The sequence below is a fragment of the Triticum dicoccoides genome, unplaced genomic scaffold, assembly GCF_002162155.2.
Source record: "Triticum dicoccoides isolate Atlit2015 ecotype Zavitan unplaced genomic scaffold, WEW_v2.0 scaffold179115, whole genome shotgun sequence".
NCBI classification, from domain to species: Eukaryota; Viridiplantae; Streptophyta; class Magnoliopsida; order Poales; family Poaceae; genus Triticum; species Triticum dicoccoides.
Window position 1 is genome coordinate 1 of NW_021225158.1, and position 11,980 is coordinate 11,980.

Consider the following 11,980-nt stretch of genomic DNA (forward strand, 5'->3'; position numbering starts at 1 on the left):
ATCCTTGTCTCTTCCACTGCAATTTGCGCTTGCGGGTTCAACACATCTGCTGGTTCCATCCTTGTCTCTTCCACCGTCATTTGTGCTTGTGGGTTCAGCGTGTCTGCTGGTTCCATCCTTCTCTCTTCCACTGCGATTTGTGCTTGTGTGCTCACCGTATCTGCTGCCTCAGACTGTTCATTACTACCTCCACCCGCCGCAAGTGTAAGAGATATCCAATCTTCGTCTTCATCGTCATCAACAGGCTGGACCCCATTTGACATGTTGTCATGTCCATTCCGTTCTTCCTGAACGGGAACGCCAGATGGTTGAATAGGAAGAAAAATCCGCAGAGAAGAATCATCATTGCCGAAAGGCAACAGGTTATCGACCAAGCTTCTGGTGCGTACATGGCAGGTAGAAGGATCTCGAACCATGGAAGTGTCACTAGAGCCAGCGTGGCAGCCAAGGGTATAAGCACTTGGCGCTGCATCAGATGAATTGTGAGAACCAAGTAGAACATCAGCTCCGAAAAAATTGAACCCTTGCTCTGGTTGGGGTTGCGCAGACCAGGAAGTTATGTCAAAAATATCGCTGTTGTCGTTGAACAAATCAAGGCCAAGGCCCCCAACTACACCACCCTCCTGGTAACTTTCAGCAACTCCTGGCGCAGAAATGGGAGCAAATCCCAAACCACCAACATCACTATAGGCAGCTGGTGGAGACACTGTCACAACATTGTCATCATCGGAGTCGCTGAGAACAATGACATCTGCATCTTCGAGCTGTTGCTGTAGTCTATCATCAACTCTGTACATCTCACCAATTTGCGTGCTGCACTCACTCACACTTAGGTAGTCCCCATCCCTGTAAATTCCAGTGTGGCTACTGCTCATAGGCTTTGAGGGCTTTATGTCAACAGCTTTACTAGCTTCCCACAATCCATTAAGGCCTAGATTTCCCTTGCTGCCAATTCTTGAAGCTTCAGATTTTACATCACCACCAACAGGTTTAGCGTCTTGTTTCAGTTCACACAGGGAGCCGTCAGGCAGGTGCCACAGGGACAATTTTATATCTTCAACATCACCCTTCACACGCCAAGAGCCATCAGGCTTCACATCTATCTCAGTGACATCTTCACCGCAATTCCGAACCTGAATCACAGGAACAGTCTAAGAAAACCATAAAACTGCTAACAATACACAGAAAATGAAAATGACTTATTCAAACCTACCAGAGAAGCGATCCGGTTGAAATACCGATCAATGATCAAGCTCTCAATAGAATAATTCTTCAGACATGTTGGACATTGCCACTGCAAAAACCAACAAGTCTTTAAAAATAGGGCCACGTCAATCTGAAGAAAGTATGCATTTAAATGGACCAACCAATCATAATTACCCCGTCCATTGCCAAATGGACCAACACAAGTTGGACCAAAGTACAATGTTCATTATGCAGAGATCCTAGTTATGGATATGGAGGAATAAAATCTTACCTTCCGTGACCGTTGATTCAGCTCTACAAAAGTTTGCAGATCAAAAGAGCCCATGTGAGCACAAGGCTTGAACCTTCCCGCAGTCCTTATCCGGGATCCACTATTCTGTGAAATATTATCAGATAAAAAAATGTTCAACCCTTGAAGCTTCCATATCAGGAAGCACTGTAGAAAAGCTTATTTTGTACGTTGTGATGATATACTAATATAATGGCAGCCAAATACAGCTAGATAACCACTCGGTTGGAGTCAACTCAGTAATTCTTAACTTTTTTGGATGTCTGCCATTCTTAACTTGAGGGAAAGTGTGGCATGTAAAAGGACAGTATCAAGAGACAACCAGCTCATTGATCAATGACAAAGATACTGTTCATATATGGAATTCTTTCTTAAAATTCAAAACAATAAAGGCAATCTCATAACTAGAGGGAAAACAGAAATATGTAGAGAAATGCTCACAGGACAACGCAGGCTGACAGGAAAGAAGTCGGCAACCACTTCCAAATCACTATCGCTGTCAGCATCATCTGTAGTATTTCCACCTCTGAGACAGCGACAAACACGAGCAAGAGAATCCTCAAAAGACTCGCCATCAGCTTCCTTTGGCACCAAGTTTAGAACCTGAAAAGGTAATGTTTTAGTATAGATGATGGCATGTTTATTATCAGAAAAGTTTGCACCTTCTACAATTCACTTCAACAGCTAGGTAAGTAACAGGAGAGAGAGAGAAAAACCTGGTCAACTGTCCTCCTCTTTGCAATTCTGATCCCAAAACAAAATGGTCGGGCATCATCACTTGATAAAACTATTTTATTCTGTCCTTCTCGGCAAAAGGTTGTTATCTGCAAAGCAGTCCAAAAACATAAAAGCTCTGAACTGTGCAGATGTGTTGTTTACAAGGGACTCACAATTAAATTAAATTGAATTGTTTCTCAAAAAAAAAAGAATTGCCAAGAAAAGCAACTGATAACTTTAAGATGACTAAAGACAGATGATAGACATAGTTCTGTTGGTTAAGATGCACTAGCGATGAAATAGGAGTGCACTCACCACCGGCCCATCATCCCGTCCATTAATCCCTAGTAACTGAGTGCTAGGCCTGGGAACTACTCGCACTTGTATACCTGATGAAAACATGAAACCAATATTGAGAATGATCCTCCATGCCTTGCTCATAAAAGAATTTACCAAGATAAATGCATTGCAACACCTAAACAAGGCTCACTGTACATATCTGCATACAGTATATAAAATTATAAATGAACAAATAAAATCTTCAAAAAAATAAATTGATAAATTCACTACTTGATACTAGTGAACTACAGCATGACTCAAGGGCCTCTTTCGAGGTACTACATGTCTACCTCTATTTTGGAGTATAGAATGACTCAAACTCTGAGTCTGAGGACACAAAAATAGGACCGCATGAATCATATAACAAATCATGTCTGCGATCTCAACTGTACTAGAAAGCTGAAAAGCAAAAGCTGTACCGTTCACTTGTAAGTCTGCATTCTGAGGCCAGTGCATCCTGAACTGAACTTTGTCGTTCAGAAGCATACACCAAACCTGCAAAGGAGCATGCCCTCATCAGCAACATGCTGCATGACATACACAAAAAAACTACTAGTGTGTTGTCTTTACAAACAAACAACTAGGGAGTTTAACCCTATAACGAGAATATAACGCTCCAGCAGCCCAGGCCTACAGGCACTGCACGAGATAAACGTAGGAATTTTGTCCTTGTACAAACATAACGTTAGAAAGTGCATTTATTCTTATTCATAATAAAGAGAAAAGCACCATGTAAAAGGTTAAAAATCACAAAAAGAAAATCTGCAATTTGGTACTCTTGAAGGAGTTTCGCCTTTGACAACATGACAAGCAATCATGAACATGCCACACTCAGTTAATTTTATAGCACCCTCCCCTTTAGAAAAGGTTATGAAAAAGCAGCATCACACTGCTAATAATTTCCATATGACATTATTAAAGTGTCATTGTCCTTGTGGAAAGGAAATGTAAAGGATGACAGTAATCAGTCTCAGAGAAAAAGGGAATCAAACCTGAATATCATATTCCACTCTCTGAACAGTCTCCCTCTCAGCTCGAGTAAGTAGAAAAGTTCTCTCCACACTCTGAGGAACATTCACTCTGCAAATGGTTGAGAATTCTGTAAGATTACTGTGGACTGAATGTAGCACATAATAGTGTGACTGACAAAGCCAACGAAGAGTATTCTACTACAAATAAGGTCACTCCTTCCAATATAATTTGAAATGCTCAGTAAGTGATGATTATAGTGTAGCAATTACCAGACTATCAAGGAATACATTGCCCATAAAGTTACACTCACCCATCATTTGTAATCAGTCTCACAGGTAGTAAAGGATTTCCAGTAGTAATCCAATATCTGCAGGTTCAAAATAGTCACTGTAGCAAACGTGCAGAAAATATTTCAATTCCAAGCAATCCATGCAGGAATAGAGACAAAGTTGTATAGAATCAATAGGAAACTTATTGGGTTAAATCTTGTTCCCTCAGATATTGTCATAATATACTAGAAGACAGTTTTAGAGACAAGGCGCAACATGTAGTGCTACACGAGAGCTCCAAATAAGATCCATAAGGTTCCTTTTCAGCCTACTGGCAAATAATGGGAGTCTGAATCAACCAATCAGTCATACAGTTGATGCAACTCTCGACCTGACAAGTTCGTTAAATTCCTACCTAGGTTACAACAGTAGAGTTGTATATGTATAAGGATCATGATTAAGTTTACCATTAGTGCCCATTTGGTTGGACATGCTAACTTTGAATGCTGGAAGCAACAAATAGTCTGAATCGCTTTGAAGTTTCCAGTAACAGTAGTGCACCATATTTGTCAAGATGGCAAATGACAGAAAGAAATAGCAAATAGAAGTGGATTGTAGGAGGGCATACGGGTCTGCTCGGATTAGTCGGCACAACTGACAAAAGTAATGCTCTGGAGCTTCAGGTCTGACACCCACTGCAGGCTTCTCTGGAATCAGCACACAGTCGATATGCTGCTGGACCTGGCAATCGTCGCACTAGAAGAAGCAAGCACACAAACAATCAAACAAGTGTAGAAAACATGGTCATTTTTTGTACGTTGGAGAGAAGGACAGCCAGGGCAGGGCAGATGGGCACACCTTGACCACATTCCCGAGAACAAAGGATTGACCACAAAGGCAGCCAGAGTCAGGGCCCAATTGTTCCTTTTTAGCTTTGATGATGCGGTTGAAATCCGGCGTGACAGGCAGCTGGCTCTGAGCAGGAGATACCACGAGGTCAGGAGGACCGTGGACTTGCATCTTCCTGCTATGGCAATGAATGAATGGTGTGATAAGCCAAGTACCAGTATCACTGAAATAGGAAGGAAAGAAGGGTGGACAAGTGGGAAATGGCATGGAAGCTAGCTAACCTGTATATGTCGTCGACTATTTTGAGCACCGCCTCCTTGCTGGGCGCGTTCTTCCTCCCTCGACCAAGGTGCCATTGGGCTGAGGCAGCCACATACATATCAAGGCAAGTTAGTAAGTAGCAGGTGATTTTTTTCCCTAAAAAAAACGCTGGGGCTGCTTTGCAGTTGATGACAGGGGTGCATTGCACGGGCACGGAGAGGGTTGGGAAAGAAGTGGGGCGGCTGACCTTGGTCGTCGGAGAGCAGGGCGAGGATCCTGTCGACGAGGTCCTGCAACAACAACGCATAGATGAGATGATTGGAGATGGATGACAATATAACCTGGTGCAGCATACGTATGAGAAGCTGTTGTGATGGTGGGTAGAGTAGTACTCCCTCCGTCCAGAAATACTTGTCATTGAGATGGATGTATATATATGTATTTTAGTTGTAGATACATCCATTTTTATCCATTTTGATGACAAGTAATTCCGGACGGAGGGAGTAGATAATTTGGAAACATGAGAGAGTGGATCCATCCATTGAATTGAATGTAGTTAAAACGGATGGCATAAATAGTGATGGGTACTACTCCTAGAGAGCAGTAATGAACAAGGATATATATATATATATGATAGGTAGTATGGTAGGAGGGAAAGATGTGGTGTGGGGGATGGAGATGAGAGGAGAGGAGAGGAGATGAGATGAGATGAGATGAGGGGTACGGTACCTGCTTCTTGCCGTGCTTGGGGAGGGAGAGGTGGATGAGCACGTCCTTGAGCTCCTTGATCCTGAAGTAGGCAAGCTTGTCCTGAACCACCACCAACAAGTAGAAGAGCAACTCAGGATTAGATTAGATTACTAGACGGGACCCCTGGATGGAACCGGAGAATGGATCCTAAGCAAAGAAGCGAGCGAGAGAGAGAGAGGGTGTGTGTGGATCGGATGAGGACCGACCTTGCAGGTGGAGGCCAGGTCCCCCATGGCGGCGGCGGCGGCCCTGGACCCAGTCGAGGCAGCGGCGGCGGCGGCGGCCCTGGACCCAGTCGAGGCGGCGGCGGCGGTGGCGTGTGAATCGGTTCGATCGATCGGTTTCAGTTTTGTGGCTCCCCCGCCGCCGGACGGGGGGAAGGGAAGGGGGGGAAGGGTGGGGGACGGACGGACGCGTCCGCCGCAAATCAAATCTGGTTTTCTTCGCCGCCGTACGAGTCCGCCTCTCTGTCTTTTTTTCCTTTTTGACTCAAACCAAATCTTCCTTCTCTTCCTTGCTATAAACCCCCGTCATTATCCATCTCATTACACCATTTCTTTTTTTTTGAGAGTAGCCAGCCATTTCAATGTGATTTAAACCTCATTAATCCCATCATTCATTATTTAGTCGCACTAGTAGTTTGCGTCGAATTAACGGTCATTTTCCACCGGGCGGTGCGGGGTCAACGGCGATGTAAAGGGCTTCCACGACGTATGCCAACTTCCTAACTAGCTTTTTCGCATCCATTCCCTGATAGTTTCAAACTAGGAAAATATGCCATCGATCGACGTCAATACAGCATCTTCGCGCGGTCGACCGCTTTGTTGCGTTGCCTTGTCATTGTGCTTCGCATCTTTTAATCCGTGTCGCTGCGACCGTTCGATAACATCAACTCACCATTTCTAAGTTGTAACCGATAATTTTTGCACGGCCATTATCATATTAGATAACTAACTAGAGTCGGTATTTGCATCAATACTTTATTACGAAATTTGCTACTCGCTAACACCTAGAACTGAAACAATGTCTATATTTTGCAAATTCAAAACCTAGGGCTCCACCCGTTAATTAAGAATAAAAGCATTACCCTCTTACTTAGCCTAGCTACCCCTTCTCCCCCATGCACACACACTGACGAGAGAAAATCATCGTCGAGGTTGCTCGCAAGGGTCATCAGCATCACCTTTTTTCAAAGAAAGCTACTTCAACTTCGTTACATCGAACAAGCCATAAGGTTATCCGACCTGAGTTCCACGCATCCACGCTTGCCTATGCCAAACAACAAGTCATGAGGTTATCCAGCCTGAGGTCCACGCATCCACCCTCGCCTATGCCAAACAACAAGCTATGAGGTTATTCAGCCCGAGTTCCACGCATCCACGCTCGCCTATGCCAAACATCAAGCCATCGAACACAAGCATATTTGCAAGGAACCTCTGATTTCGAGTACAAGCAACAAATGGGGAAAATAAGCAAATATTGCTCCGCTAGATAAACGGCCATCATCCGTCACCGCTCAGACCCTGCCACGGCAACCACCACTCCAAGAGAAATGTACAAGCCTGGAACCTGTGAGCATGTGGGCAAACCAAGTACCAAGCCATGGAGCGACTCAAACAAGACTCAAAAGTCATGCCTGGCCAACACTAAATTGCAACCCTCTAGTCAAGATGGATGTAAACCTTTTTTAAGAAAACTCGCCTTGTGGAGCTTTACTCAATTGGCGAAGGCAAGCCCAACCTAAAGTGCGGGGCAAAAAGCTAGGGATTACATCCAAGTTCTTTACAAGATTTCCAAACATTAAAGCTTCTTTAATTGTGTTATGAGTTGCCTCATTTGCCTAACACTAAGCAAAAAAGAAGTTTGAATCCATGGAAAGAGTGTACGATCTCCTTCATCTGGCATAAAATATGGTAGTCTGTTGATTTTTCTGAGCTTGACTTTCATAGTCTTTTAACTTTTAGACAATCAATCTCCAACTGAACATGCTGAAGATCCCTATTGCGAGCAAATAGCGACGCATCCCGACATGGTAGCATCTCCACCGACATCAGATCCAATACCCGAACATAGAGGGACACCAAAAGTTGCCAAGAAATTTCCCAAATGGGCTCTTGCAACCATCCCAACTCCTCTTCGACCACCCAAAACAATGTACCGTCATATTTAACTTAACCCAAACCGGTTCAAGAGCAGTCCATTTGATAACTGTCATCAGTACATGAGCGTTTTTCAGCACCTAGTCTAGTTCTCGAACAATACCATACATAATGATCATAGGTTGTTGCCGCTGGTACCGAACTCTCCATGAGTGCAATTATTTCTCAAGTGGCAAAATGCCTACATAAAAGTTACCATAATTGCCCTTCCTCCTTTTGGCACCAAGCATGGGTCCAAAATATATACCGTCCAAGTATTAAGGTGCAGCCTTGGGATATTAAGCTCGAACAGAACTTGTGTTTCCTCCCAAAAGACCATCCAAGTATTAAGGTGCAGCCTTGGGATATTAAGCTCGAACAGAACTTGTGTTTCCTCCCAAAAGAGCTTGGCCTGATCGTATGTCAATAAGCGATGATAAAGAGACTCTTTTTCAAGTCCACACATGGGAGAAATGGCAGCCTGCCTGATGTGCGTCCAATGCAACTCTCCAAAACTTGACAGCAAGCCCCTGATAGCTCTCCATCAAAACACACGAATCCACACAGGTTCTAACGGGCTGTGTGGATCTGGGTTGTAAATGGGCGATATGCAAGTATGCATTTAGCAGGCCTATCATGGTCCAGTCCTCTGAAGTTGGACTAAGTCAAGTGAGCCTTAAGCAGGCCTTTGATTGACCAGCCTTTTTAACTAAGCAGTCTATTGTTTAGATCACGTCACGTGTCTATACGACATAGGTGCATGTCGTCCATTGGATGGGCAACACTTGTTCCAACCAAGAGCTGACGCGTGGTTTCGTTGGCGAATGAGAAGCCGGGACGTGGATCGGAGTATCGTACCCACATGGAAAACCTTGCGACATAGAACCTTGTCAATCAGAGCCCACGATTGTGCCCCCGCCACGTTGATCTCATCATCGGTCACAAGCTTTTGTCTTCCCCATGATTGCGTCTCGCTGAAACTAGAGTGGAAAGGCTGGCGCAACATCTTAGAGAAGAAGATAGAAGGAGGTGAAAGGGGAATAGAAGAGATTGTGTGTTGTGACAGGTCATTCGATGTCCCTCCTCTCACACACTACGATACTATACCGCTATATAGTGGTCACGGTCTGGCCTTGACTTTGTTGCGCAACTGGGCTTCACTGCCCATCTGGGACTTCCTTTGCCTTTGTTGCTTGTCCATTCTTCTCTCGACTTTGATGGCAGTAGTTAAGAATGAGGTCTTGACACCATCACATAAATGGCTCTTTAACATTGATCGATATGTGGGTCCTCAAACCAGAACCCCCGTGCATATTCACGAGCATCTGCGTCCAGATGTATCACATTACCAACCATATCATCAATTTATGCAGGCCATGGAAATTAAGCCCAACATATTAGAGGGGAGGTTGACCACCCCTACCCAAATCTTGAGACGGTTAAACTTTTAAGTCAGAAGTGTGTAATATGATGTTGAACACCTCCAAAACTACAAAATGATTACAGACCAGTGACCTCCGCCCCATATCCAATATCGAAACTTGCAACAAAAACATTGTCCTCCATAGATCTGAAAATCAGGGCCTCCAGGGTACCCTGAGGAGGAAAGAGAGCGTCTTGAATCGTTTTCACGAGCAAAACCTTCCGGTATAGAACTCCACCCATCAGGGCCCACAATTGTTCCTCTTCCACATTGATCTCGTCATCAACCACAAGTTTTTGCCTTTTTGATTCTCCCTAAACTATTAACATCCTTTTTGTCTGTGCTTAAACTTGGCATGGTGGCCCGACCTCCAACTCAACGCAGGTCTCATCTTTTCAGCCTCCGCAAAGGATGGAAAAGTACACCAGGCACCTCGGGCGAGAGAGCCGGGAAGAAGGGATCTCTAGCGTAGAACAAGGGAGCCGACAACCTTATAACCCTACTCGTGCAAGTTGAGAGATTAGGAATCATCCGGGCGCCGCCTCGCTGCTCGAAACCCTAGGAGAAGCCTCCTATAGTCTCGGTTTGAGATGTACGTTTCTATTTTCTGGACCTGGCGTCATGCCGCTTCCCCTCTCTCTTTCTCCTGCCACCTCCCCTGCTTTCTTTCTCTCCAGCTTCCCAATTCGACCGAAACACTAAGCACATCCCTAGTTCCTCTGCTCTCTCCCTTCTTCTCCTTCGCTCCTGTCTGTCTGTAAATGGAAGGCCAAGACTCATGAAGCCAGCCGCTGATTCGTGTTCCTATGATGTCTGCTCAGAATCTGCCTCCAGATCCGGGGATTGAGATAGACATGCAAAGTCTATCGCTGCAAGATCCTCAAGTTCTTCAGATCCAGATGCACCAAGAAGAAAAAGAGGAGCAGCCGCAAGATTCTCGTTACAATATCCTGATGAAACTAGCAGTCACAGGAGGATCCCCAAGAGTTATCACTCTCAGCATGCTACAGCAATCAATGGCAAGAGCTTGGAGGGATAATTATCAAGGTATATCACAGCTTTCTAAATACATCTTTGTTGCTCATTTCCAAACCTTGGATGCTGCCATGTTTGTTTTCACTCGTCAGCCTTGGAGTCTGGGTTCTGACAATCTTTTCGTAGAGTTTATGGATCCTGATGATCGAACAAAAGATATTCAGGATTACAAGTTTGATTCTGTTTTTGTTACCGTTCGAGTGTATGGTGTTCCTCCTCGGTTCAGATCTCAGCAGCTTCTGTACAAGATTTTAGATAGTATTGGTCAGCAATCTGAATTTCACCCTTTCAGTCAAGCTATGCTTTCTGCCAAATCCGACTATATGTGGGGTACGGTTAAAATGAAAGTTGCCAATCCAGTTAGAGACAAAGTTTGGGTTTCTTTTCATAAAGATTCAGCTGCCTGGATCTATCTGTTTTATGAGAAAATCGGACGGATATGTACTTTCTGTGGTCTGATGTTCCATAGTGTGCAACACTGTGCTTCTAGGAATAATCTCCTAATCTCTAGGCAGAGACTGCAAATTCAACTGGAGCACATTCCCTTAGCTCGTCTGGGTCCTTGGATGAATAAATCTGAGCTTATTCCTAGAGTCTTAGATGATCTTGCTCAAGAACAACAGACTGCTTTCTCAACTTTTCAGAATCCTCAGTTGGTCAGGCTGCAGAAGCAATCTCTGGAGAAAGGAAAGGATGTAATGAAGGAGACCTCTAAGCATCATGATTTGTCTGTGACAGAAGCTAACATGCAGATTCAGTTCATGCAGAAAGGGAGTTCTTCCAGAGAGGAGATTCAGAAACAAGATGAGCAGCTTCGCAGTACTGTTCATCAGATTACAGCTACTGTTCACACTCAGGGCGGTGGAGGTACTCCTCACTTACCTACTGCAGTTTTTTCTCTGCCAGGGATAGAGCGGTGCAATAATGCGGGAGACAACTCTATTCAAGTGTCTGACAAAGCAGCTCAACTGACTGCCGACTTGTCGGTCCTGGAGAAGGCAAATGTTTCAGTTTCAGGCCCATTTTTGATCCACCCAATTGGCCCACAGTCCAATTCTGGAAAGGAGAGGAATATCTTGCCAGTTACTTCTGGGCCACTTTTGGCCCAACAGCCTGTTGGAGGTGTCCGGTCTTCAAAAGGACAGTTCGGTAATTTCACCACTACCACATCGCTTGCCCTTTTGTCTTCAACCCTGAATACCGCTTGTCAGCACGATCCTGCAAATCCTATTTCCTCCCCAAATCTGCATGTTCTGCAAACACAGTCTGCTCCTCTCACTTCCCAGTTCTGCTATTCCCCTGCTTTCACTGCCAATATGGAGAATTTTTCTGTCTCTGCCACCATCACTACTACCCACCCACAGAATCCTTCTCCACCAAAATGCTTCCCCAAACGACCTCTTGCTACGCTCCCAAATCCACCTCTGCCCCCATCCAAAAGGTTTGAGCTCTCCACTAATGGAGAACGACTCGAGTCCTCCGAGAGGGAGGAACCAGTCGGGGGCGCTCCTTCGAGTCTGCTTGGAGCCTCACCTTCGGCGCCCGGCGCAGCCTTTGCTGGGCAGGGCCTCCTCGGAGCACCACCGCTCGGAGCGGCCTCCTTTCCCACGGTCGGTGGCAGGTCGGCCGGTGAAGCTCCGGTTGGATTTAGCCCTATGGGCTCCGCCTCTCACCTCTCCGCAGGATCTCCTCGAGCAGACCGACCTGCTTACTCCGTCTCAAGAATCAAATC

The 11,980-nt window shown here is 45.1% G+C and overlaps 1 protein-coding gene across 1 annotated transcript; it reads right to left on the reverse strand.

Annotated features, from left to right (window-relative positions):
- Positions 1-5: 5 nt before the first annotated feature.
- LOC119344673 (E3 SUMO-protein ligase SIZ1-like) lies at positions 6-6,019 on the reverse strand (the record flags this gene model as incomplete). Its single annotated transcript, XM_037615045.1, has 15 exons — positions 5,859-6,019; positions 5,632-5,712; positions 5,150-5,192; positions 4,923-5,001; positions 4,651-4,816; positions 4,421-4,548; positions 3,834-3,890; positions 3,544-3,631; positions 2,971-3,046; positions 2,528-2,601; positions 2,212-2,319; positions 1,937-2,098; positions 1,478-1,582; positions 1,214-1,294; positions 6-1,133 (listed from the first exon to the last, which is right to left on the reverse strand). Coding segments are annotated over exons 1-15 (2,403 nt in total), but the record flags the coding sequence as incomplete, so codon positions are not given.
- Between the last annotated feature and the right edge of the window lie 5,961 nt (positions 6,020-11,980).